At 47.4% G+C, this 26412-nt stretch overlaps 1 protein-coding gene across 4 annotated transcripts in view; it reads left to right on the top strand.

Annotated features, from left to right (window-relative positions):
* The window catches only part of CSNK1D (casein kinase 1 delta), a 308710-nt gene that overhangs the window by 68637 nt on the left and 213661 nt on the right, over positions 1-26412 (top strand). For all 4 annotated transcript variants that reach the window (XM_085617576.1, XM_085617578.1, XM_085617577.1 and 1 more), the window contains exons 2-5: positions 10417-10527; positions 10801-10949; positions 12450-12678; positions 13319-13489. In XM_085617576.1, coding sequence (XP_085473702.1) covers positions 10417-10527; positions 10801-10949; positions 12450-12678; positions 13319-13489 — 660 coding nt within the window. The remainder of the gene's footprint in view (positions 1-10416; positions 10528-10800; positions 10950-12449; positions 12679-13318; positions 13490-26412) is intronic.

Genomic DNA, 26412 nt, shown 5'->3' with positions numbered 1-26412 from the left:
TATCGTCAAACAAAAACATTCTTCTTCTCTGAATACTCATATTGATGATTTCCTTCCCCACTTAACATCTAAGCCGCTCCAAATAACTCACTCAAGCCTTGAAAACAACACGACCTCTCCTGCTGCCATACCTTCTTGCGGCAGGAATGACTCTAACCTATCATCTAGAGTTAGGGCCACTCCTGGCAATCTTCCAATGAAGCCTCGAGTGGCTCCCACTTCTTATAACAATTCCAGGATGACTATTCCATCTCACAGAGCCTCTGTTTCCCCCTTAACTCAATTGCAGCATAAAACGCAAACTTCACAAGCTAATGGTAACCCCACGGTCTTCATGGTTCGTGTCCCTAAGGCAAATGGGCGCGAGGATGAGGAATCACTAAAAAATAAGATTACCCACTGGATTCGCCATACTAGGGGTCGTTAATTAGAGAAGACATAATTAGAGCCCATAGACTACGATCGGCTGATAACACAGATTCCATTGAGCTTACCTTGGCTAGCTATCCAGTGGCAGAGGGACTTTTAGCACTTGAATTTAGATCATCCCCCCCAGATTCATCCTCTATACAGTTCAGGCGTTTCCCCCCTACTTTTCCAGAAACAACCAGGATAAGGGGTGAGATACTAGATCTAACGAAAGTCGACAAATCCACCCTTGACAACACTGACTGACTAACTTTTGTCACCAACCCACCAAAAAAAACATTTACACTGGCCAGCGGTCCTTCTAGTGCTACTGCGGAATTGACACTTTGCCCTTTCGATGACATTGTCCCCCCCAATCACGGTGATTTAGAGTTCGAACCCTCCCCTCTTGACTCGCCCACTTAATTGCTCCATCCACCAAATACCAAATTTAAAATAATTTCATGGAATATTGCTGGCCTCAGAGATAAACTCTCTCTTCCAGATTGGAACCAATATATCGACCTCCACGATATATGCATTTTCCAAGAGACCTGGAGCTTGGTTCCATTGCATAAATCCGGCTACACTTGTTTCTGTTCCCCAGCTACATCTACTGGGCGAGGGCGACCCTCAGGAGCACTTATAATATGAGTGAGTATTGCACTCACTTGCAGGGCTTCTCAGTTTTCTATTATATCACCTGACGTGATTCACTTATCCTTGAGAGGGACGAAAGGTGGGCATGTTATTGAGCTCTTTAATGTTTATATCCGAGGTACCCATGGCGGCTGTAAATCGCAGATTATCACAATTTTGGGAGACGCTCTTTCCTCCTGCCCACCTGATTCTCTCATGTTGGTAGCAGGCGACTTGAATTGCCCTTATGAACCTCTGGCCTCTGAAGATATATTAGAGATGGAGGCTGAGGATGCACAGTGGGGCATACCATCCCTATCAATACCCCAATCAAGAAGTGGACTCAAGTGGCAATCCAACTGAATGCATTAAACTTGGAACATGGCCTGAGAGCCGCCAATGGCCGATTGCCATCTGACACCCAAGCCGCTACTACCTTCAATAGAGCGTCCAGCGCTTCTCGAATTGATTACATCCTGATTGACCGTAGATTATGGCCAAACGCAGTGCATTTGGTCATAACCCCTACCGTTAATAGTGATCACAACCCCCTGTGCCTGACCATAAAGAGCCCTTGGTGTCATGACCCACTAAGTTCTGGCACCGGACCGATCATGTCCACTAAGGAAGTCATTCCATCAAACTCCAAGAGACACCTCAAATGGTCTAAAATCTCCTCCGATGACCAGAAACTTTTTACCATCAAGGAGATTTTATTAAACAAAACAGTGGAACTCCAGGGAGTAAGCGACAATATAGATGGGTATCTTAGGGCAGGGAATATCTACAAAGACACAGTTGAGATGATCGGGTCACTTTTTTTGGCACCTACTTCTTTTAGAAATTCCACCAAGCATAAAATCCCAGATTCTTGGTATAATACCGAGTGCAGGCAAAAAAAGACCAATTTAATACTTGCCGTTAAAAATCGTGATTGTTACCAAGTACAAACCGCCAGGAAAGAATACAGAATGGCAGTATTGGAAGCCAAGCAAGCTTGGGAGGAATCCCACTGGTTGGCTCTCAAGGCTGCGAGCCTGGCCAAAGATGGAAACGCCTTTTGGAACCTCTGCAGACACTCAAGAGGTTGTGACCCCGATGTAATCCCAAACCATATCACGAGTCAGGAGTGGTTTGATCACTTCTCGAACCTTTATTTTGCAGCGTGAATCTTTCTGGATTCACTATGCTGTGCATTATTCCGCGATCTTGTGGTTGGGTCCGGATTCGTAGTCTTTTCTTTGTTTTTTTTTTTTTTTTTTGTAGCCCAGGTGGGCGCCGACGTCCACCATTTGGTGCACCTCCCGTGACGTCGTCGTGCTTCCTGCGGAAGTCCCACCTTTGGGGCGCCATCTTCAGATTCTTTTTTCCGCCGTTGGGTCTGGATCGTCATCGGGAAGCTCCAGAAGTTCACTCGGAGGAAGAAGGAAGAAAAGCGAGTTTCATCGATAGAATCAAGAGAAGACATCAGGAAAGAACAGATTTCGACAGGAACGCGAAGAAAGAAGACCAGCGAGCCTTTTTCTTCGACAACCTTGGAGAATGCACGCTCAGAGACCCTGAGCGAAATGGACAAGACGCCATTCAAGTTCTGCCCAAACTGCCACCACAAGTTCGCGCAGAAAGACCTGCATCCGGTCTGCAACCTCTGCCTACCGGTGGATCATCAGAGTATCGACTGCAACGCCTGCTCAGTCTTCGCGCCGAAGACACTCAGGGTGAGAGAGAGGCAGAGGAGAGCCAACGCCAACATGGAGGGCCAAGGAAAACCCCCGACACTCTACGCGCTGGGCCTCGACACGGACGACGAGGACAACGTCGCCGAGGCAGCCGAAAACTTCACGGTCGTAGAGACCGACAAGAAGAAAGAAGACGAGGTAAGAGAATCGTCGAGCGCAAATCAAAAAACACCTCGAAAACACGAGGGTGACTCGAGAAAAACTGAGTCAAGGTCCACGAAGGGAGCCCCGGCGCCGAAAACTTCGACGTCCAAAGGGGGAACTTCGGACAAAAGGCCCAGCGGATCCTTACAAAAGGACTCCCTGGCGCAGAAAGACGCCGAAAGGCAAGGGTCGTCGAAATCATCCCATGAAACGGGCCGATCGACGCAGAAAGAGCGTTCGACGTCGACGCAAGTTTCATCGAAAAGGCCCACGGTCGACGCCGAAAGCATCTCCGAAATGGAGAAAAAGAAGAGGCGGCTCGAGGCCGAAATGGAGAACATCCTTCAAAGGAAGAAGGAGTTCGACGCCAGGATGAAGGAATTCAAGATTCCAACGGTTTCAGCGGCGGACGTCGTCGAAGTCGAGGAGGAGTTCGACGCCGAAGGGCTGACAAGGGACCTCGAAGAGGAAGAGGAGCCCTATTATGAGGAAGAAGCCGAGGAAGAAGACCAACAATCGTTCTTCGAATCGGCGACATCTACCGGCAACGACGTCGAATGGCAAGATCTCGACACCGAAAACCCGGAGGAGGCCGTGGACACGTACCCCTCGAGGCCTTCGCCACCAGACGACATTGGGGTGTACAATATGGTGGTGAAGAGCGCAGCAATGGCCTTCGGCGTCAAGCTCGACGAGGAGAGGCCGAAAGCAGATTTTCTCGTCGAAACACTGCTCCCCATCCAGACTAGGAGCCAGTTCCTCCCCATGCTACAAAGCGTGATGAACCAGGGGAGAGAAGCCTTCAAGGAGCCTGCCACCTGTCGGTCGATCACGCCCAGGACAGAGAAAAAGTATAAACACTCCTCCCTGGACCCACCTTACATCAAGGGTAGCGTCACCGCAGACTCCATCATTGCCTCCACGGCCAGGAGAAGGGCCAACGTGCCAGCAACCTCGGGCCCACCTCCAGATAAAGAGAGCAGGAGAATCGACCTCACAGGCAGAAAGGTCGAGAGGAACGCCGCAATGCACTGGCGCATGGCGAATTCAAATGCACTCCTAAATAGACACCAGTACCAACACTGGGATGAAATGGGGGAGCTAGTAAAGCACCTCCCCGAAGAATACCGCCAGAGAGCCTCTCACCTGGTAGATGAAGGCAAGAACATCGCCAACTCCTGTATAAAGACGGCGTTGGATGGGGCAGAGACTTCAGCAAGACTCATGGCCATAGGGGTCACAGAAAGGAGGCATGCATGGCTAAGAATCTCGGGATTCAAACCGGAAGTGCAGAACAACATCCTGGGCACTCCCTTCAACGGAGAGACACTGTTCGGAGCAACGGTGGACGAGAAGCTCACCCAGCTCAAGAAGGAGAACGAGACAGCGAGGTCCATGGGGGCCCTGCAGCTGAGGGGAATGAGACGAGGAAATCCCTCGAGGAGACCCTACGGTAGGGGTGGAAGCCAACAGGGGACGTCGCACCAGGCGTTCCAACAAGGTCAGCAGGGCGAAGGTCACGGACAAAGTCAGCAGAAGCAAAGCTGGCAATATCAACCTCGGGGCCAGTCCTTTCGAGGGAGAGGGAACGGACGTGGCCAAAGGAGGAGAGGGGGCGATCAGCCCTCCTCGAAGTGACTCAGCACGCAAGAAGACGCCCACCCTCGTCAGGCCCCCAAGGGTGAGGCGCAAAAAGGTGTCATCAGGGGGAAGAGAAGATCCAAGAGCCTACGAGCATACGTCACCGGTAGGCGGAAGGCTGAGGTTCTACCTTCAGGAGTGGCGGCGCATAACCACAGACAAGTGGATACGGAACATCGTGCAGTACGGATACTGCGTAGACTTGGAGAAAAGACCTCCAAACAGAAAGCCGAAGGAAAGACAGAGATCGGCCCAAGAACTGGCAATACTCAGAGAAGAAACAAGGAAACTCCTGCAAAAGGGAGCCATAGAGACAGTGCCGTTCAGGGAACGCAACAAAGGGGTCTACTCAAACTACTTCGTGGTTCCGAAGGTAGACGGAGACCTCAGACCCATACTGGACCTCCGGTACCTAAACAAGTTCGTCAAAACACAAGGGTTCAAAATGACTTCACTGCAGGAGGTACTGCCACAGATAAGAGAAGGGGACTTCATGGTCACCGTGGACCTCAAGGATGCCTACCTTCACATCCCAATAAACAGAAGGCACAAGGGCCTTCTAAGATTCAACATCGAACAGGAACACTACCAGTTCACAACCCTGGCCTTCGGATTAAAATCAGCGCCAAGGGTCTTTACAAAATGCCTGTCGGCGGTAGCGGCACACCTACGAAAGCAGGGCATACACGTATACCCCTACTTGGACGACTGGCTGGTCAAGGCAAACTCACGCGAGAAGTGCGAGAGGCACGCAAAACGCGTAACGGACACCCTCACAAATCTGGGATTTTCCATCCACTGGGGAAAATCATCGCTGGAACCGGAGCAGGTAAAGATTTTCCTGGGGGCACAGATCAACTCCCTCAACAGTACAGTAGTGCCCAGCGACAGGAGGACAGATGCCCTACTGAAGGAGACGCAGCTCTACCAGAAGGGGCGAGCTCTGACAGTGAGGGTGGTGAGCAAGATGATGGGGATGATGGCGTCCTGTATCCAGCTGGTGCCGAATGTACGCCTGCACATGAGACCATTCCAGGAATGGCTGCAACAGCAATGGTCACAAGCAAACGGAAGTTGGGAGGATCTAGTGGTTGTTACGCACGCAGTGCAGGAGGAGATAACTTGGTGGAACAGAGACAACATAACAACAGGGAGAAGCCTGACACCACCAAGCCCAACAGTGACCATTACCACGGACGCATCGCAGATGGGATGGGGAGCGCACATGGACAACCTCAGAGTGAGGGGTCTATGGGCTCCGGCAGACGCGGTCCGCCACATCAACTACCTCGAGTTGAAAACAATACTGCTAGCCCTGAAGGCATTCCAGAGACACCTGTGCGGGCAGAGGGTGTTGGTGCAGACAGACAACACCACGGCGATGTTCTACATCAACAAACAAGGGGGGACACAGTCGTTTCCCCTCTCATCCCTAGCTCAGGAGATTTGGAGATGGGCCATACCTCTCAGGATAGATCTACTGGCAATTCACCTACCAGGGAAGGACAATGTGGAGGCAGACTGGCTGAGCAGGCAGACCTCAGCATCGCACGAGTGGGAGCTCAATGGCCAGGAAACGGAGAAACTCTTCCGGAGATGGGGGACTCCCACAATAGACCTTTTTGCAACACGCCACAATGCAAAATGCCAAAGCTTCGCGTCCAGGCAACCAGATCAGCAATCCAAGGGAAATGCCCTATGGATAAGCTGGTCGAGGACATTTGCCTACGCCTTTCCACCGATACCCCTGTTGCACAGAGTGCTCGACAAGTGCAGAACCAGCAACATGACTCTGATCCTGGTGGCCCCACAGTGGGCGAGGCAGACATGGTTCTCACAGATTCAAGAAATGGCGCAAGGCAATCCGTACAGGTTCGAGCGAAGAAAAGACCTGCTCTCAATGCAAAACGGGGAGGTCCTGCACCCAGAGCCAGAGACCCTCAACCTAGCAGCATGGCTCCTGAAGACCTAGAGTTCGCACACCTAAGGTTACCTCAGAGCACTATGCGAGTGCTACGGGAGGCAAGGAAACCTACTACAAGAAAGTGCTACAGCGCAAAGTGGAAGAGATTCACGGTGTGGTGCAGGAAGAAGGGCCTGCACAACAGAATGACAAGAGACTCAACGGTGCTGAGGTACCTCACACACCTTCTAAAGAGTAACCTCTGCTCGAGCTCCCTAAGGGTGCACCTAGCAGCGATCGTTGCCTACACCAGAGGTGAGAAGGGTGGAAGTTTCTTCAGCTCGCAGGTGGTGAAGAGATTCATGGAGGGAGCCAAAAGAATGGCACCCCCGAAAAGGTTGCCGCCGCCGGCATGGAATTTAAACGTGGTTCTGACGGAGCTCATGAAGGCGCCGTTTGAACCCATTCACAAGGCCAATCTACAAATGTTGACGATGAAGACTGCCTTTCTAGTGGCCATAACCTCACTACGCAGAGTGAGCGAGCTTCAAGCACTAACGCTACAGGAGCCCTACATTCAAATTCACAAGGACAGGGTAGTCCTGAGGACGGACCCACACTTCATGCCCAAGGTAGTGTCGGCGTTTCACATGAATCAGAGTATACAGATACCGAGTTTCTTCCAAAACCCGACTACAAATGCAGAAAAGGCCCTGCACACCCTCGATGCCAGAAGAGCGGTGATGCACTACATTGAAAGAACCAAAGAACTCAGGAAGTCGAAGCAGCTGTTTGTGTCCTTTGCTACTAGCTTCATGGGTAGACCAGTGACCAAGGGCACCATCGCTAGGTGGATTGCCCTCACTATCCAATTCTGTCACAAACAGGCTGGACAGGAGCTAACGGAGGGGCCACAAGCTCACTCCACAAGGAAGAAGGGGGCCACAGTTGCCTTCCTGGCAAACACGCCCATCCAAGACATTTGTCTCGCAGCAACTTGGGCATCTGTGCACACGTTCACAAAGCACTACTGCGTGGACATTCAAATGAATAAGGAAGCACAGGTCGGACAGAAGGTGCTACAACACATTTTCAACGACCAGCGATCATCTTCCACCCAGCCACCACAAAAATAGGAAAACCGCTACAAAATCTATGCACAGCATAGTGAATCCAGAAAGATTCACGCTGCAAAACGAAAAGTTTCTTACCTGTCGGTGTAGTTTTGCAGCTTGAAGATCTTTCTGGATTCACTAGCGAACCCACCCACCTCCGCCAGGAAGATGAGGCTGGAGGAAGAGGGGGTGAAATGGATAGGATCAAAAAAGTGGATACGTACAGAAATATGGACAAAAGGATTAATCAATCGCCTAGGGTTAAAAAAAAAAAAAAAAAAAAAACAGGGAAAAAAGAACCCGAAGATGGCGCCCCAAAGGTGGGACTTCCGCAGGAAGCACGACGACGTCACGGGAGGTGCACCAAATGGTGGACGTCGGCGCCCACCTGGGCTACAAAAAAAAAAAAAAAAAAACAAAGAAAAGACTACGAATCCGGACCCAACCACAAGATCGCGGAATAATGCACAGCATAGTGAATCCAGAAAGATCTTCAAGCTGCAAAACTACACCGACAGGTAAGAAACTTTTCGTTCTTGGGAGGCTACCCAGAGCCCTTTGATCGCTGAATTTACTCCAATGACACCCCCTATTGCCGAGGGATATGACCCTTTCACAGAGGCGGGAGTTGAGATCGCCATCAACAAAATAGTCCCAGCAAAGGCTCCTGGACCCGATGGTCTCCCCGGCGACTTGTATAGATCTGACCCCAAACTCTGGGCAAAGTAGTTTGCTTTTTTTCTTAATGCTCTCCTTAAGGGGTCGCCAGTCCCAGAATCCTGGAAAGGAGCTGAGGTGATCCCAATATTCAAAAAGGGTTCCAGGGAGGACCCTGCCAACTACCGACGTATCAGCCTCATTGACGCTGGTCAGAAGGTTGCTGGCAGGGTACTGCTGGAAAGAATCCTGCTATGGGCCAATGAGAATAATATTCTCTCCCACTATCAAGCGGGATTCAGACCAAACATGAGTACAATCGACCAGGTCTTTAGACTCCTCCTGCTATATTGGAAGGTGGTTCTGATTGGTAGGGGCAGTCTCCATTTGGCATTTATAGACCTGAAGACCGCCTTTGATCTAGTCCCTCGATCGCTTATGGCAGGTCTTGAGGGATCTGGGTCTGCCCTCCCCTGTTCTCGACCTTTTGGTCCGACTACACAAAGGCAATTATGCCCAGGTGAGGTGGGGGACCCAGACCCAGAAGACTGCTAAGATCCCTGTAAATAGGGGAGTTCGACAGGGCTGCGTACTGGCCCCCACCCTCTTTTCTCTGTTCGTAAACGGGGTGGTGAAATTCCTACAAGACATCCCCGCTGATGCTCAGGCATTGGCTGGTGACCGAGTCCCCACACTATTATTCGCTGATGACACCTTGCTAATTTCTAAAACCCCGGTAGGGCTGCAAAAGCTCCTGGACAGGTTTCACTCGTTCTGTATCCAGAGAGGCTTGAGTATTAATACCCTAAAAACCAAGCTTCTCTCATTTAATCTAAAAAAAACATCTAAAGCCACCCTCAAACTTGATGGTGCACCCTTGGAGTTTGTCAAAACATTCGACTATCTTGGTATAAGAATCTCCGATAGTTTGAGCTGGAGACCCCATATTGACAAAATGCTGCTAAATCATAAACGGGTAGCGGGAACAATTAGCAAAGAACACCGTATGTCCCATAGTAGACCAATCGCTCCCGCGTTGGTGATTTACCAGGCTAAAGCTGTAGGCTCGGCACTGTACGGTGCCGAACTTTGGGGCTTCGACAATCTTGAGGACATCTCCAGGTCTGAAAACAAATTTGAGAGAGCTGGTCTCACTCCCAAGGGGAACCCCACTCAAGCCTCTCTTAAGAGACTTGGGTAGACGTACGATAAAAGACATGGCAAGATTACGCCCCCTGCTCTTTTGGGCTCGACTATGGCGTACCCCAGAACTAGCGAAATACACTGAGGGCCTAAGAGAAATAATAAATTCCCCGGGGTCCCATAAAATTCCCTGGTTACGCTGCATTAAGAAGTCTTTCCTGTCGCTAGGCCTTAGAGAAGTCTGGGAGCATGGTGCATCCCTGAGTAAGGCAGTCCTGAAGAAAGCTTATTGGTCATGGATAGACACCCAGGAATCTAATAGCCCCCACCTAGGCAGTCTGACTGAAGCTTTCTATACACATAAACAGGCAGTCCGCTTTGAGCCGTATTTAGATTTTGTACAGAACCCCAGAGACCGATCACTGTACATCCAATTTAGACTAGACACACTGCCAACCTGTGAGCGTATGAGCAAATGGAAGCCACCCTATCAAACCCCGCCCACCTGCCCGAGCTGTGGAGGGTTGGTGGAAAATACGGCGCACATCATGTTCGAATGCCCAGCTTACAAAAAACCAAGAAGTCAATGGTTGGGTCCTGTATGTCGATTGCTGGGCACGCCAAACTATCGGGTTGCACTGAGAATATTACGCTCTGATACCAGTCTAGTGCTAGTCTGTGGTGTGGCAAAATGTTTCGGGTGGGCTTGGATCATTAGGGCTAATAGTTTACACTCGCAACAATGAACCCTTTATTAACATGTTTTTAATGCACTGATGTTTTAGCGAAATTGTTTTCTAATTATGAAATGTAAGACTTTCTACTTTTAAATGATTTATCTTAACTTGATTTTTAATGCACATTCCGCAAATTGTTATATCTCGCACCTTGGCATCATGAAGTTTTGTCCCTCTTTAATGTATTGCACCTCATATGTTTGCACATCAATGCTTTTATGATATAAATTTTATCGAAATAAACTTTTGAACTGAACTGTACCTTTAAAGGAATCCATTTTTCTTTGCAGGGACGGACATCGCAGCAGGAGAGGAGGTGGCCATTAAACTTGAATGTGTGAAAACCAAACACCCACAGCTCCACATAGAGAGCAAGATCTACAAAATGATGCAAGGAGGAGGTAATATGTAAAGTGTTTGGATTGACTGCAGTGCAATTTAAATTGTTTAATTTCATTGAAATAGTTACCAAAAATATTTATCAGGACTTGTAGAGGAAGATAAAAGTGTGTGTGTATGTATGTGTAAGTGTGTGTGTATGTATGTATGTATGTATATAATTTTAAAAGGTATACACACACGCACTTTCTCCTTAATGGTGTTCTTTATAAACTAACCTACTCTTTGCGCTTAGAATGATCTCTCATGTTTTGTAAACTGTATCTTTGGTTTAGTGGGCATCCCGACCATCAAGTGGTGTGGTGCTGAAGGAGACTATAATGTGATGGTCATGGAGCTTTTGGGCCCGAGTCTGGAAGATCTCTTCAACTTTTGCTCCAGGAAATTCAGCCTCAAAACTGTGCTTCTCCTCGCTGACCAAATGGTACGAGTTCTGTGATGTGATTTTAATTGCATGTTCCATACTTTCTTGATTCTTATTTTTAAAGTTGAAATAGGCATAAGCTGATTAGATACTTGGTATGTAACGATCACATTAAAAACTGGGACTCCTTTGGGAAATATTAGAGATCACCAGTTATGAAAAAAACTACAAGACTGCTCAAATGGGTCTGAAACCTGTATGGCCGTGTGTCGAACCATTGCAGATCTAATGAGATGCAGTTTTGAGGTGTTAGTTTACCTACAAGATCATTAAATGTATGCGTCTCCTGCTTCTTTTCCAAGAGCTATTCCTGGCTGCCCTCTGTTTCAGGAATATTTTGCGGGTTTGAAACAGAACTATCATCTCGCATTGTCAACTGATATAGAGAAGCTTTAATAATAGCTATGCTACTGAAATACTACAGAATCCTTTTAAGTCTTGAAATGAAAACATGAGGCCGTGTTTCCTGTTGCTTCAGTAACGCTGTACTAACTAGCTTAATTTTTCCCCTTCTCATTGGCAATTGTATTTTCTTGAGTGTATATGCCTGGGTGTGTTCAGGTAAGTTTGCTTGAACATTTTTAATACGCAACTCATCTGTTAGCTGCTATTAGTTTCAATTAAAACGTGTCTCCTTTAGTACTTTAATGACACCTTTTTATTGCGACTGTTGTCAGTCTTAGGAATTGTCTGTTTTTTTACAGATGAGTGTTTATTTCATTTTCAGGAAGCTGAATTCTGCCATGCCTTTTCTAGCTAGATATCTTGAGGTCTGTCCCTCCCTTAGACTTACATTTGTGTACATAACCTTTCTGGGCCTGGCAAAAGACACCTAAAACGTCCCCTGTAAGAAAGTATTCCACTTTGTCATTGTCGGCTGTGGTACATAGCATTCTAGAAGCTCCCTTACTATTGATCTAGGCAAGTGTACTAGATTACACACGAGGAGATGAGTTTTGCTGCAATGAGGCATTTCTTTGGTAGTTTTCTGCTTCAACGTGGTATTACTTTGAGAAGTTTTTATTTTTGGTACGTCTATGAACTCTGCTTTTAGCTTCACTGCTGGCTTTAGTTCAAACTGTCAGTTATCCATTAACTGTCCTTTGTTTTTCTCCCTCTTCGTAACACATTACTGACTAGACTACATGTGTTACAGTGGCCAATTTAATATATATTTCTGAGTGTGTGGGTAAGTAGATCACATTAGTTGCCAGAGAGCAAAAACATGGGTTTGAATTGCAGGCTCTTTAAAATGTTTTAAATATTTTAAATTGCAGCTAAGCGGTTTAATGTTTAAAGTCACTATGTTTTGCCAGTTTTTCTCTTCGGGGAAAGATGGCCATTCATTTACTTTACAGAACCAGATATGTTTAAGTGCATTTGGACATCAAAGTGTGTGAATACTGGTCTCCCATAACACAAACTTCTCTTCCACCAGTTCAAAGTTAGAGCAATATTATTAAAAACTGATTTCCTAATCAATTTGTTATTTGCTTTTAGATAAGCAGAATTGAATATATTCACTCCAAGAATTTTATCCACCGGGATGTGAAGCCAGATAACTTCCTGATGGGCCTGGGGAAAAAAGGGAACCTGGTTTACATCATAGACTTTGGCTTGGCGAAGAAGTACCGAGATGCTCGAACACACCAGCATATTCCTTATCGTGAAAACAAAAACCTTACTGGAACTGCCCGCTATGCGTCCATCAACACTCACTTGGGCATTGGTGAGCAGAGAATATAGGAAAGATTGTACTCCTTGTAATGAGTTGTTGGTAGGGTCTGATGCGGATATTGTATGGATTGTGCCAAGTGCATCACAGGAGTTGTAGCACATATGGTTGAGGGCGTTGGTTTTTCTTACCCACTTGCATATATAATTTAATTTGTTTTCATAACAAAAAATTGAGCACTTCTGGCCTATTCCTCAGCGTATTAAATGTATTTAGTTGTTCCTAGTATTTAGGCTCTTGTGTTTTTTTTACTTCTTTTATAAACCGTTCACGTATTTTGTATTTCACTACTACTTTATCCTAATCCTCCAAAGCAAGTCCCTGTATTTACACACTTCCAGTTCTCTTTTGTCACTCCACAGCTGCCAGGTGCAGATCCATGATGTTGGCTTGGGTGTGAGATGCAATTCCCTTTTTGAATATTCCAAATTGTGCATTAGCTACGTTCCAATCAAGTCTCTAAAATAAATCCTCAGTATGACTGGCAAGATTTGAGGGTGTTCTGGATAGAACGAGCTTTGATGCTTGTTTAATTGTACAGTCTTTTCTGTAACAGTGCAATGAAGATTGGATCACAACTGTAAAGCTAAGAAGTCTGTAGGAGTTCTTATATTTGTGTTTTTTATTTTTCCAGAACAATCACGTCGAGATGATTTGGAGTCGTTGGGCTATGTGCTAATGTACTTTAATCTGGGCTCCCTCCCATGGCAGGGCTTAAAAGCTGCTACAAAGAGGCAGAAATATGAACGCATAAGCGAAAAGAAAATGTCTACGCCGATAGAGGTGCTGTGCAAAGGATACCCTTGTAAGTCAACGGCTGCATTTGTACAGTACATGATTTTCTAGCTATTTTGACATGCATATGACACACAAAGGGATACACCTTAGTTTTACTAGATCATATTTGTTTGCTGGGAAGGTATGTGTCTGTGTCAAAGTATTTTAAATTTAAATGTACATGCTTGTATTGGAATAGGAGAACGGAATTGTTTTAAGTCTAAAATGCAGCATTTTTCATGGCAGAACTCGATGCCCTTTGTGTGAAGTGAACACAGTTAATCTTTGCCTTTAACAAGCTAAATGTATCTTCCAACATCAATTGATTTGTTAATTGCTATTCAAAATGGGCTATTATCTGATGTTTAGTGGTGACACTTGATCACCTGCTGCTGAGATTACATAGTTAACATCATTACGTCTAGATAGGTTCATGTTTAGTTCTGGAAGTAGAGTGCTCGCACATAAACCTGCATGACCTTTAATATCATGCCTGTTAAGAATATTGGAGCAGGCACGCACAGTGCCCGTGTACTCTGCTGTATCTGATGCCATCTTATGGCCTCTGAGTCTAGCCTGTATTTTCTTGTGTACTTCACAATAAAATATTGGTCTGCTACATCGGAGGTGAATGAGGAAGAGCAAGAAGCCCAAGACCATGCTTGGGAAACTAAGGATGCACAAAACAAAATTAATTGTATTGCCATTTGTTTAGCACCCAGTCATGTATTTGTGTGGAAAGCTGAGAGCCTACTGGTATTTTAGGTTCTTTTCAAATCCATTTAGAGGTTATCATTGGATAACAGGCTGAAGTCATCCTATATGGTTTGGGCTTTTATGTATCATACAGTAACCCCAACATGGCACTGAACTTTGCATATAGCTAACATACTCCATGGGATGCTTATGACCTGAAATTTCATCATGCATAAAGAACTACAGTTTGTCCTGCAGATTATGATCCACCTATCATGTGGTTTGGTAATACGGTCATGCCAAAATTGAAGTGCATCTTACGTTTCAGGTATTGTGAATTAATCCATCTCTAATTCTGTAAAGATGCTTGCGTTTAGAGAGGTTAGGCATTAGATTAAAATACAAAGGGTTAATATGTGGACATAGGCGATTTATTTAATGAAAAACGCTTGGCTGGCAGGCTTTTCTCTATAAAGTGGATGAAGGTTTTTTCCTCTGTCCACAGACAGCCTGAAAGGGGTGTTGCTGACTTGGTTCCTTCTCTGTGCAAAACATATATGCTGATGTGACTATATTCTTTCCCCAAAGTTGCATCTTTCATAGATGCACATGCCTGAATATTCCCTGTCATCACGTTTGGAATTTCTGTCAATGTTATAGAGTGTACATACAAATAACATTTAAACAGCCATAGACCACATGTAGTCCACTCACCTCATTATGTGACTGACTCGGCTAATTCTGTGAAAGAGCTAAGGGAACAAACTTCCCACAGAGGCTGAGCAACTCCAACTTTTCTTTTAAAACTGCAGTCAACATGACTGCAAGGGAATCCTCCAAGCTCTGCTCCAGTCTTAGGATCTGTGCTTTTCACTTCAATTTAATGTTCAGCTCTGTTCCTTGGGTTCCCTCGCACAGCCATGGGCTAGAGGTCACCTGTACTTGGTCTTTTTTTTTCTCTGGCTTCTCAGTTGAGAGTTAACATTTAAAATCTGCCAATCCAGTGGGACTTGCAAGATCTATCCTCTCTCATGATCCCTGAACATGGTGTTTGAGGCATGTGAGCTGTAAATTACATGCTGTGCATAGCCCACCATCTAGTGTTGGGTCCGTATGTTTGCACTTTATTTATGTTCGAAGAAGTCTTTACCAGTCACTAAGTAGGTGACTCCTCCTTTCGGTGCTAGTGCGCATGGACATTAACTCCATTGTTAGATTTTTTTTTTTTTGTCATATGGTTCGGATGTGAATTGCTGCGCTCCGGTTGAGCACGGTTTCTCAGGTTCTCCGACGCGCAATCCACTACCCTCGACGGTATTGTTTCTCGATCGCGTTTCCTATTCTCTGCGTATCGTTTTGAACCAAGAATCTTCGATCGGTATACTCGTGGTGGTCCGTTGGGCCTACCCGCACCGGGCTCGCTAGCAGTTGATGGAACAGACTCCATTCAAGCTCTGTCCCGGGTGTCGCGCCAATTTTCTGCGCGCCGACCTGCACGAAGTGTGTGATCTTTGTCCCCGTGACACGACGAGAAAGACTGCGACGTGTGCCGATCGTTTAGATCGAAGAAGATGCTCCGTGACCATCTGGCTCGACATCACGAAATGCAACAACAAGGTGGCTCCGTTCCGGACATCTTCGGAGAAAATTCCAACCAAGAACACGCTCAAGGAGCCGAGGAAGAACAACATATCGCCGTGTCGAAAGCAGAGTCCGACATGGAAGAGGAGCAAGTTACACCGGGTCAACGTACCATGAGTACAGAAACCCCCTTGCCTCGACAACCAAAACCTAAAAAGGCTCCGATCCTTGCTCTGACTACAGGCCAAGGCCGGCACAGAGAAACAGTTTCGAGCACCCTGCCTGTGGGCCATGCGCCGATGCACAAAGAAAAGCCTTCCGGCTTGGGATCGAGTCAGCCCCCTAGCGACACGGAACCGAAATACTTGGTGCCGAAAACCAAGCATGTCCATCCTCCATCTTTGTCCAAGCCTTTATCTTTGGTGCCGAAGAGTTCGGTGCCGAAACTCTTGACGCCAAAAACTACAACTAAAGAGAAAATGACTCCCAAAAAAAGATTTTCAGTCCGTTGTTCAACCTCTGGATCAGAAACAAAAAACTGGTAATTAACCCAGGTACTGGACATATTCATGTCAAATTACCTGAAAAAAGGAAATTAGCACATCCGGATGAGCATCATATACCTCTAAAGAAAAGGAATACGCGTACAATCCCATCATCACCTGCTATTCCACCTCCTTCACCTACTAATCCTCAGCTACTTATTACCTCCACTATTTCACCATCACCTGACCCACAGGATGAGGGGGATGGAGAGGACTATGACAACAGGCCACAAGATGCTGATCCTTGGGAGGGTTGTAATACTGATCCTCCTGATGACAATATAGGTTATATTGAGCTTCTTAATAGGGCTACTCACTATCATGGGGTGGAATTACATAAAGAAACTTTAGAGGAGGACTTCTTATTCGGGACATTAAGCTCCACTCAAAAAACAAACCACTTTACCAATGCTCAAGGTGATGCTTTAGCATGCAGATGAGGTTTTCAAAGGTCCTGTCAGGACAAGAATAATCACGCCCAGGGTTGAAGGAAAAAATATAAACCTACAGCTTGTATCCAAGATCAACTGCCCTTGGACTCTTTGGTGGTCTCTAATCCTCATAAAAAAGCAAATTCACAAATGGGAGAAGCCCCTCCTCTTGATAGAGTCCAAGTTAATTGATGCCTCTGGTAAAAGGGTAGCTTCTCTGGCAGCTAATCACTGGTGCATTGCCAATGCTCAGGCTTTGCTAGGCAGATATGATGGAGCTCATTATGATGAGTTGGAAAAACTTATCCAATACCTGCCTGATGTGCATAAAGCCTGATGTGCATAAAGGCAAATGATCTCATACAAGAAGGAAAACTCCTTGCCAATACCTCCATCAAATGTGCATTAGATGCAGCAGTCACAGCAGCAAGTGCAGACACGCATGGTTAAGAATATCGGGTTTCAAACCTGAGGTACAGGCCTCCATTTCTAATCAACCTTTTGACAAGGAACACCTATTTGGCCCAGCAGTTGACACCTCGCTGGAGAAAATGAAAAAGGACACCGGTCGCAAAGTCCATGGTGGCTTTACAATTTCCAGCTAGTAGAGGTTCCTTTCGCCGCTCCTTTTACAGGGGTGGTTCCAAAACTGTTGACACAGAAAATCCCTCCTCCTCTTAAAAGGGCAACAATCAATCGCCCTCATCAAGATATTTTAGAGGAGGTTTTAGAGGAAACCAGGGTAAGGAAAGAGGCAGAGGTTACTGCACACGCACTTCCCCCGCTAATAAAAGTGACTTGCTTCCACTACCCTCCGATCATTTCACTCCTGTCGGGGGACGTCTCTCAATTTCTCCCTGTCTGGAACACCATCACCTCAGACAAATGGGTTCTATGAATTATCCAATATGGCTACTGCCTGGAACTTAGACACTCCCCCAAACAATCTTCCAAGATCACATGCAATGTCACAGGAACATCTCACCCTTCTAAAAAGAGGTTCAATCTGTTAAAAAAAAAAGGGGGGCAATCGAGCCAGTCCCATTTAAACATCAAGGGACTGGAGTATACTCCCTATAATTCTTAAGTTCCAAGAAGGACAGATCTCTTAGGCCTATACTGGACCTACAAGAGCTCAATCTATACATTGAATCAGACCACTTTCTCATTGTCACTCTACAACAAGTACTTCCACTCCTTTAACAAGGCGACTTCCTGTCCACTCTTGACTTAAAGGACGCCAAATCCCAATAAGTCCTGCTCACCTCAAATACCTTAGGTTCGTAGTAGCAGGACAGCATTATTCGTTTACGGTGCTCCCATTTGGAGTAACAACCGCACCCAGAGTTTTCACCAAGTGCTTAGCAGTAGTTGCAGCTCACCTTAGAAGACAACACATTCACGTCTTCCCATATCTGGACGACTGGCTTATAAAAGCCAACTCGCAAAAAAAGCTGTCCCGGTCACACTTGCAAAATAGTGCAGTTGCTCTTTATCTTGGATTCACTGTACACCTGTCCAAGTCTCATCTACAGCCATCCAACACACAGGTGTATCTGGGAGCCATAATAAATACTCAACAGGCTTTGGCCTACCCCAATCTGTCCAGAAGCTGCAACATGCAGACTCTACTCTGCCAGTTTCGGCCTCATCACTCATTGCCAGCTCGTCAGTGGAACCAGGCTTGGGGTCGGTATTCGGATCTAGTGTTGGTGGACGGCCGCACCCATCGCTCTCTGCAGTGGTGGAATACACACAACCTTTTAAAAGGGCAGCCCTTTATCAACCCGGTTCCACAGATGGTGCTAACAGCAGACGCATTGCTCACTGGTTGGGGTGGTCCTCTCTAAACACGTACAATTCAGGGCATGTGGAGCCTGCAGCAAAAGCAGCTCCACCTAAACCATCTAGAGCTGTTACCAATTTTTCTAGTGCTCAAAGGGTTTCAAGTTCATCTAGTAGGCAAAGCTGTCCTGATCCGTACAACACATGACAGCAATGTACTACATACAAAACCAAGGGGTGGGGGGGGAAGCGCTCTCCCCAGCTGTCACAACTAGCACAGACCATCTGGAGATAGGTCATACACACAGAATGTTTCTCCTGGCAGAACACCTCCCAGGAGTAAAGAATCAGTTTGCAGATCTGCTCAGTCGTCAAAGGAAACAGATCCACAAATGGGAACTCCACCTCCCATTCTTTCAAATGTGGGCTTTTCCAGACCTAGATCTGTTAGCCACAAACCTAAACGCAAAATGCCCATACTCCGCATCCAGACATCCACACCCATTGTTCAAGGGCAATGCACTATGGTTGAATTGTTCAGGGATTTTTGCCTATGCTTTTCTGCCTCTCCCACTCATTCCATAAGTGGTTCGAAAGCTCAGACATGCACCCCGGACATCCTAGTTGCACCCACATGGGCAGGGCAGCCATTGTTCACAACCCTGTTGGAGATCTCAGTAGTTTCTCACAAAAAACACCTCACTCCCAGTATGCTCACTCCAAGCCATGGTGAAATAAGACATCAAGATCCCAGCCATCTCAACCTTGCGATCTGGCACCTGAAATCTTAGAGTTGGCTACCTTAATCTTCTGCCAGGCTGTATAGATATTATCAAAGAGGCTAGACGTTCTACCACAAGAGCATGCTAAGCAGCAAAGTGGAAGAGATTTGTGATCTACTGCAATAACAATCAAATCGATCCTCTGGGCGCTTCCGTTCAAAACATCATTTGCTGTTTACTACATCTGCAGCGTTCCAATTTAGGGTACTCTTCCATACGCTTACATCTTGCTGCAATAGCTGCATACCTACAGAACAGACAACAGAGTGCCTGTCATCAAAGCATTTATGGAGGGACTTAAAATAATTATTCCTAAAAGACTTCCACCTGTTCCAGTGTGGAGTCTCCACATTGTCCTCACCAGGCTAATGGGTCCACCCTTTGAACCATTGCATAAATGTGAAATACAATTTCTTACTTGATAGGTAGCTTTCCTCATAGCTATCACATCTCTGAGGAGAGTGGGTGAGCTTCAGGCACTAACCATAGAAGAGCCATTTTTACAAATACATCAAAACAAAGTGGTTCTGCGAGCCAACCCTAAATTAATACCAAAAGTCATTTCTGCCTTTAGTATCAACCAATCTGTTGAGTTGTCTGTGTTCTTCCTTCGACCAGATTCTTTGCAGAACGTGCTTTACTCACTTTAGATGTGAAAAGAGCTAGTTCGAGGCATATGAGCTGCAGATTGTACACTTAGCATAGATCGCCATCTGGTGTTGGGCCCGGATGTTTGCAGTTTGTTTTTCTTCTTGGACAGTCTTTGGAAGTCACGAGTTTGGTGACTCCTCCTTCGGTCCGTACTGCGCATGGGCTTCGGCTCCATCCTCAGATTGTTTTTTTCCGCCATCGGGCTCGGATGTGATACTTCGTGCTCCGGCTTCGAACTTCTACGGTTCCAGCCTCGACGGAAAATCCTCGTATCTTCGAGTTTCTTCATCATCATCTTCATCTCTCGAAGCGGCACTTTTCTCCATCCCGTACATCGGCACCGGCCTTCGGGCCCTCCTCGACTCCGGTCCCGGCCGATGGAAAGGACTCCGTTCAAAAAGTGCCCAAAATGTGGGTCTAAATTTCCCCACACCGACCTCCATCAGGTGTGTAATCTTTGCCTCTCTCCAGAACACGAGGCCAGAGACTGCCCCGCCTGTAAGTCTTTTCGATCGAAGAAAACCATCCGGGATCGAGAAGCTCGACGCACCATGGCGCACTCATCGTCTGCAGCTCCACCGGACATCTTCGGAGACGGCGCCGAAGCTTCGGGGCAAACACACACCGAGCAGGAAGAAGACGTCGTCAGCGCTTCCGAAGCCGACGACTCCGACGTGGAGGACATCACACCGGCGCAGCGGGCCGTGAGTACTGTGCCCCCTCCCACCCCCGCGCCCAAAACCAAAGAGACTCAGGTTACTCCCTCGCCTGCCGGCCTGGGCAAAACCAAGACCAAAGCTTCGATCACCCCACCTTCGGGCTCGGTGTCGAAGCATCCAAAGTCTCACGGCAGCTCGGGATCGAGCCAGCCGACGCCCGGTGCCGAAAAACAGCATCCGGCACCGAAGAAAGTAATATCCAGCTCGACTCCGAAGCCACCGGTGCCGAAGCCTGGACTCTCGGTGCCGACCAAACACAAACATAAATCTGTCGGCACCGACGCTCCGACGCCGAAAACTCCTTCGACGCCGAAAAAACAGGAGGCCCCAAAAAAGCATGGCGCACACAAACCATCGAAGCCCTCTGCTCCGAAATCACCGGTGCCGACGGACGATTCGACGCCACTGGCTCTGTTTACACCAGACCCTCTACAAAAGACTCTGTCCAAAGACTGGACTATTGACTTTAATTATCAAGAAAAGACGCCTTGATACTCCGGCTCCTCCTCCACCACCCAAAAGGAAGGACTCTGCTACTTCACCCCTCAGAGTGCCCTCCCCACTACCGCCTCCCCTACCTCCCCTACCTCCTCCACCACCTCCACCCCCTCCCCCTCCCAGGTCTCCGCCACCTCCACCTCACTACGATCCGGCCCCATCCCCAGATCCGGATGACGGGGACCCGGACAATTACCCGGCGGACGCCCCAATGGATCCCACTCCACCAGGGACCCCAGACCCATGGGAGGATTACAATAACCCTGATATACCAGATGTACCTCAGGACGACCTATACCCATCCAGGCCGTCTCCTCCAGAGGACTCCTTAGGGTTTCATCATTTAGTGCAGAGAGCAGCACACTACCATGGGGTGGACATGCACAGTGAACCAGTGGAAGAAGACTTCCTACTGGATACATTTGACATACAAGACAAATCCACTTCTATTTTACCCATGCTTAAGGGTGTCACCAAGCACGCTACAGAGGTGTTCAAAGACCCTGTCAGGGCCAGAGTACTGAACCCTAGAATAGAGAAGAAGTACAAAGCGGCACCCACAGACCCTGCATACATTAAGGGCCCTGCTCCCCTAGATTCCCTAGTTGTCTCCACAGCTAGAAAGCGGGCTAACTCCCAATCCTCAGGAGAAGCCCCACCGCCAGACAAGGAATCTAAACTTCTAGACGCGTCTGGTAAACGCACCGCCTCCCAAGCTGCAAACATGTGGCGCATTGCAAACACACAAGCACTGCTTGCGCGATATGACAGAGCACACTATGACGAACTAGAGGCTCTTATACAGCACCTTCCAGAAAAACACAAGCGCAAGGCTCATGACCTAATACAGGAGGGTAAACTAATTACAAACACCTCCATTAAGTGTGCCCTCGATGCAGCCGACACTGCTTCTAGAGCCATAAATACAAGTGTCCTGCTTCGTCGCCATGCCTGGCTCAGGATCTCAGGGTTCAAGCCTGAAGTCCAGGCGTCCATACTCAATCACCCCTTTGACCAGCAAACTCTCTTTGGGCCAAAGGTAGACGAAGCGTTGGAAAAGATGAAAAAGGACACAGACACAGCAAAGTCTATGGGGGCACTCCAAACACAAGCCTCTAAACGTTCCTTTCGACGCTCGTCCTTTCGTGGCACAGGCAGAGGCTCCTCCACCGATAACGCCTCTACCTCCTACAAGTCCCCTCCTCAAAATACCTTTTCAAAGGGCAATCAAAGGGGCGGTTAAAGAGGCAACAACAATAAGGGCAGGGGCAAAACCAACAACACCCGTTCTGCCACCCCACCCGCACAATGACTCCCCTCCGCTCCCCCCAGACCATCCCACTCCGGTCGGGGGCAGACTACAAGACTTTATCCACACATGGGAGTCCATAACATCGGACAAGTGGGTGACCCAAATCATTCGGTCAGGGTACTGTCTCGAACTAACATCTACCCCACCCAATATCCCACCAAGGCACCGTCCAATGTCTCAAGAACATTCCACACTGCTCAAACAAGAGGTACTCTCACTCCTCCAAAAACACGCTATAGAGCAGGTCCCCGTCAATCAACAAAATCTAGGGGTCTACTCCCTATATTTCTTAATACCAAAGAAAGACTGGACCCTCAGACCCATTCTCGACCTCCGGCCTCTAAATGCCTACATACATTCAGACCATTTTCACATGGTCACCCTACAGCAAGTCCTCCCACTCCTCTGCCAGGGAGACTTCCTCACAACATTGGATCTGAAAGACGCATACTTTCACATTCCAATACACCCCTCTCACAGGAAATACCTCAGGTTCGTGGTGGACGGGCAACATTACCAATTCACGGTTCTCCCCTTCGGGGTCACCACCGCACCACGGGTGTTTACCAAATGCCTAGCAGTAGTAGCAGCACACCTCCGACGTCAACATATTCACGTCTTCCCTTACCTAGACGACTGGCTGATAAAAGCCGCGTCCTACGACCAATGTGTGCAACATACAAACAGCACCATCCAACTGCTCCACCAGCTAGGCTTCACGGTGAACTACCAAAAGTCCCACCTCATACCATCTCACACAAAGCAATATCTCGGGGCCACTATAGACCCCTCCAAAGGTATTGCCTATCCAAACCCAGCCAGAATCACAAGCATTCAAGCCTTACGCAAAACATTCCTTCCTCAACACTCTCTTCCAGCAAGAGTGTTTATGAAGCTTATAGGAATGATGGCGTCTTGCATCTTCATAGTGCCCCATGCAAGACTCCACATGCGTCCACTTCAAGAGTGCCTAGCACAACAGTGGAACCAGGCCCAGGGGCAGCTGACGGATCTGGTGTTGGTGGACGGCCGCACACATCACTCTCTGCAGTGGTGGAACACCACAAACCTTTCCAAAGGGCGGCCGTTCCTGGACCCGGTTCCTCAGGTGACTCTAACAGCGGACGCATCGCTCTCCGGCTGGGGAGCGCACCTTCTACACCTCACCATGCAAGGTCTATGGACGCCACAGCAAAAATCGCTCCACATCAACCATCTGGAGCTCTTGGCGATCTTTCTAGCCCTAAAATCTTTCCAAAAACAGATTTCGGGCAAAGCAGTCCTCATTCGCACAGACAATATGACTGCAATGTATTATATCCAAAAACAGGGGGGGACACACTCTCCCCAGCTCTCCCGCTTAGCCCAGAGCATATGGAGATGGGCAATTCCTCAAAACATCTTTCTCCTGGCACAGCACGTTCCAGGCGTACAAAACACCATGGCAGATCTGCTCAGCAGACAAACGCAACAACTACACGAATGGGAACTGCATCCACAAGTTCTTCACCCATTCTTCCAACAGTGGGGGCATCCTCAGATAGACCTCTTCGCCACCCACGAAAACAAAAAATGCCCAAGCTTCGCCGCCAGATACCCACACCCATTGTCCAAGGGCAATGCGATATGGATGAACTGGTCAGGCAGATTTGCATACGCCTTTCCACCTCTCCCACTAATTCCATTAGTGGTCAGGAAGCTACAACAGCACTCCCTCACACTCATTCTGGTAGCTCCGACGTGGGCCAGGCAGCCGTGGTACACCACGCTACTACAACTGTCAGTGGTACCACATCAAAAACTGCATCTATCCCCATGCCTCCTAACCCAGAACCATGGAGAAATCAGGCACCCGGACCCAGCTCAGCTCAACCTGGCGATCTGGCTCCTGAAATCCTAGAATTCGGATACCTTAACCTTCCCCCTGATTGCATGAACATCATCATGGAAGCCAGACGTCCTACCACTAGAGCATGCTATGCCGCAAAGTGGAAAAGATGTGTAATTTACTGCCGTAACAATACAATCAACCCTCTAGATGCATCCATACAGCACATCATATGCTATCTGCTCCATCTTCACAGGTGTAACCTGGCATATTCATCCATACGCCTACACCTAGCAGCGATCGCTGCTTATCTACAAAACAGACAGCATTTATCACTCTTCAGAGTGCCCGCTATTAAAGCCTTCATGGAAGGCCTTAAACGCGTAATTCCTCCCAGGGCACCACCTTCCCCTGTATGGAATCTAAATTTAGTTCTTACACGACTAATGGGTCCGCCCTTCGAACCAATGCACAAATGTGAGCTACAGTTTCTCACCTGGAAAACAGCTTTCCTTGTAGCTATCACTTCCCTTAGAAGGGTTGGTGAAATACAAGCGTTCAAAATACAGGAACCCTACATACAAATGCATCACAGCAAGGTCATACTTCGCACAAATCCGAAGTTTCTGCCCAAAGTCATTTCCCCCTTCCACCTCAATCAATCAGTGGAATTACCTGTCTTCTTTTCGCAACCCCAATCTGTTGCAGAAAGGGCCTTACACACACTTGATGTGAAAAGGGCGTTGCTATACTACATACAAAGAACGCAACCCTTCAGGAAGACTAAACAATTGTTCGTTTCCTTCTCTCCACCACATAAAGGCAACCCCATTTCTAAATCGGGGATAGCTAGGTGGATTGTAAAATGCATACAAATTTGCCATCAAAAGGCAAAGAGAACATTATCTGTTCCTCCTAAAGCCCACTCTACAAGAAAGTTAGGGGCTTCTATGGCTTTTCTAGGGAATATACCCTTAGATGACATCTGCAAAGCAGCCACATGGTCTACACCGCACACCTTCACAAAACACTACTGTGTAGATGTGCATTCCAAGCAGCAAGCTAGGGTGGGCCAGGCTGTACTAAAGACACTTTTTCAAACAGCTGCAACGGATACCGGTGGTCGCCGCTAAGGTTGGGTACTGCTATGTAATCTATGCTAAGTGTACAATCTGCAGCTCATATGCCTCGAACGGAATATGCTACTTACCAGTATGCATCTGTTCTTGGCATGTAGAGCTGCAGAGTTGTACACGCCCACCCGCCTCCCCGGCTACCTGTATCCGTTCCACTACATCTTATTTAGATACAACACATGGGTTTCTCACTGTTATTACTACGCTCCATCATTTCCCTGTTGGCGAAAAACAATCTGAGGATGGAGCCGAAGCCCATGCGCAGTACGGACCGAAGGAGGAGTCACCAAACTCGTGACTTCCAAAGACTGTCCAAGAAGAAAAACAAACTGCAAACATCCGGGCCCAACACCAGATGGCGATCTATGCTAAGTGTACAACTCTGCAGCTCTACATGCCAAGAACAGATGCATACTGGTAAGTAGCATATTCCTTCTTTAACATGCTAAAGCAAAACTAACTTAAACAATTCCCCCCTAGAGCAAACACCACTCGCCTACTAGTGGCTTCTATGGCATTTCTAGGAAACCTACCAATAGATGATATCTGCAAAACTGCTACATGGTCCACCCCTCACATATTCACAAAACACTATCATATAGATGTGTTAGCAAGACAGCAAGCTAGTGTGGGCCAAGCAGTTTTATGTACACCATTTCAGACCACGGCAACAGCTACAGGTTAGCCACCACTTTGGGATATAACTGCTTTTTAGTCTATGCACAGCATGTGATCTACAGCTCACATGCGTCGAACGGAAAATGCTACTTACCCAGTACGCATCTGTTCTTGACATGTAGAGCTGTAGTCACATGCGCCCTCCCGCCTCCATGGGGACCTTTACCTGTTGCAGTTACATCTTACTTAGATACATAGTTACATGGGCATTTCTCACTACTCTTACTAACTCCATTATCACCCTCTGCGGCAAACTATCAAACAATGGAGTAGATGCCCGTGCGCACTATAACCGAAAGGAGTCCCCTA

The sequence above is a fragment of the Triturus cristatus genome, chromosome 7 (assembly GCF_964204655.1).
Source record: "Triturus cristatus chromosome 7, aTriCri1.1, whole genome shotgun sequence".
Lineage (NCBI taxonomy): Eukaryota > Metazoa > Chordata > Amphibia > Caudata > Salamandridae > Triturus > Triturus cristatus.
Note: the sequence above shows the minus strand (reverse complement) of the source record. Positions and strands in the feature narration are given on the sequence as shown.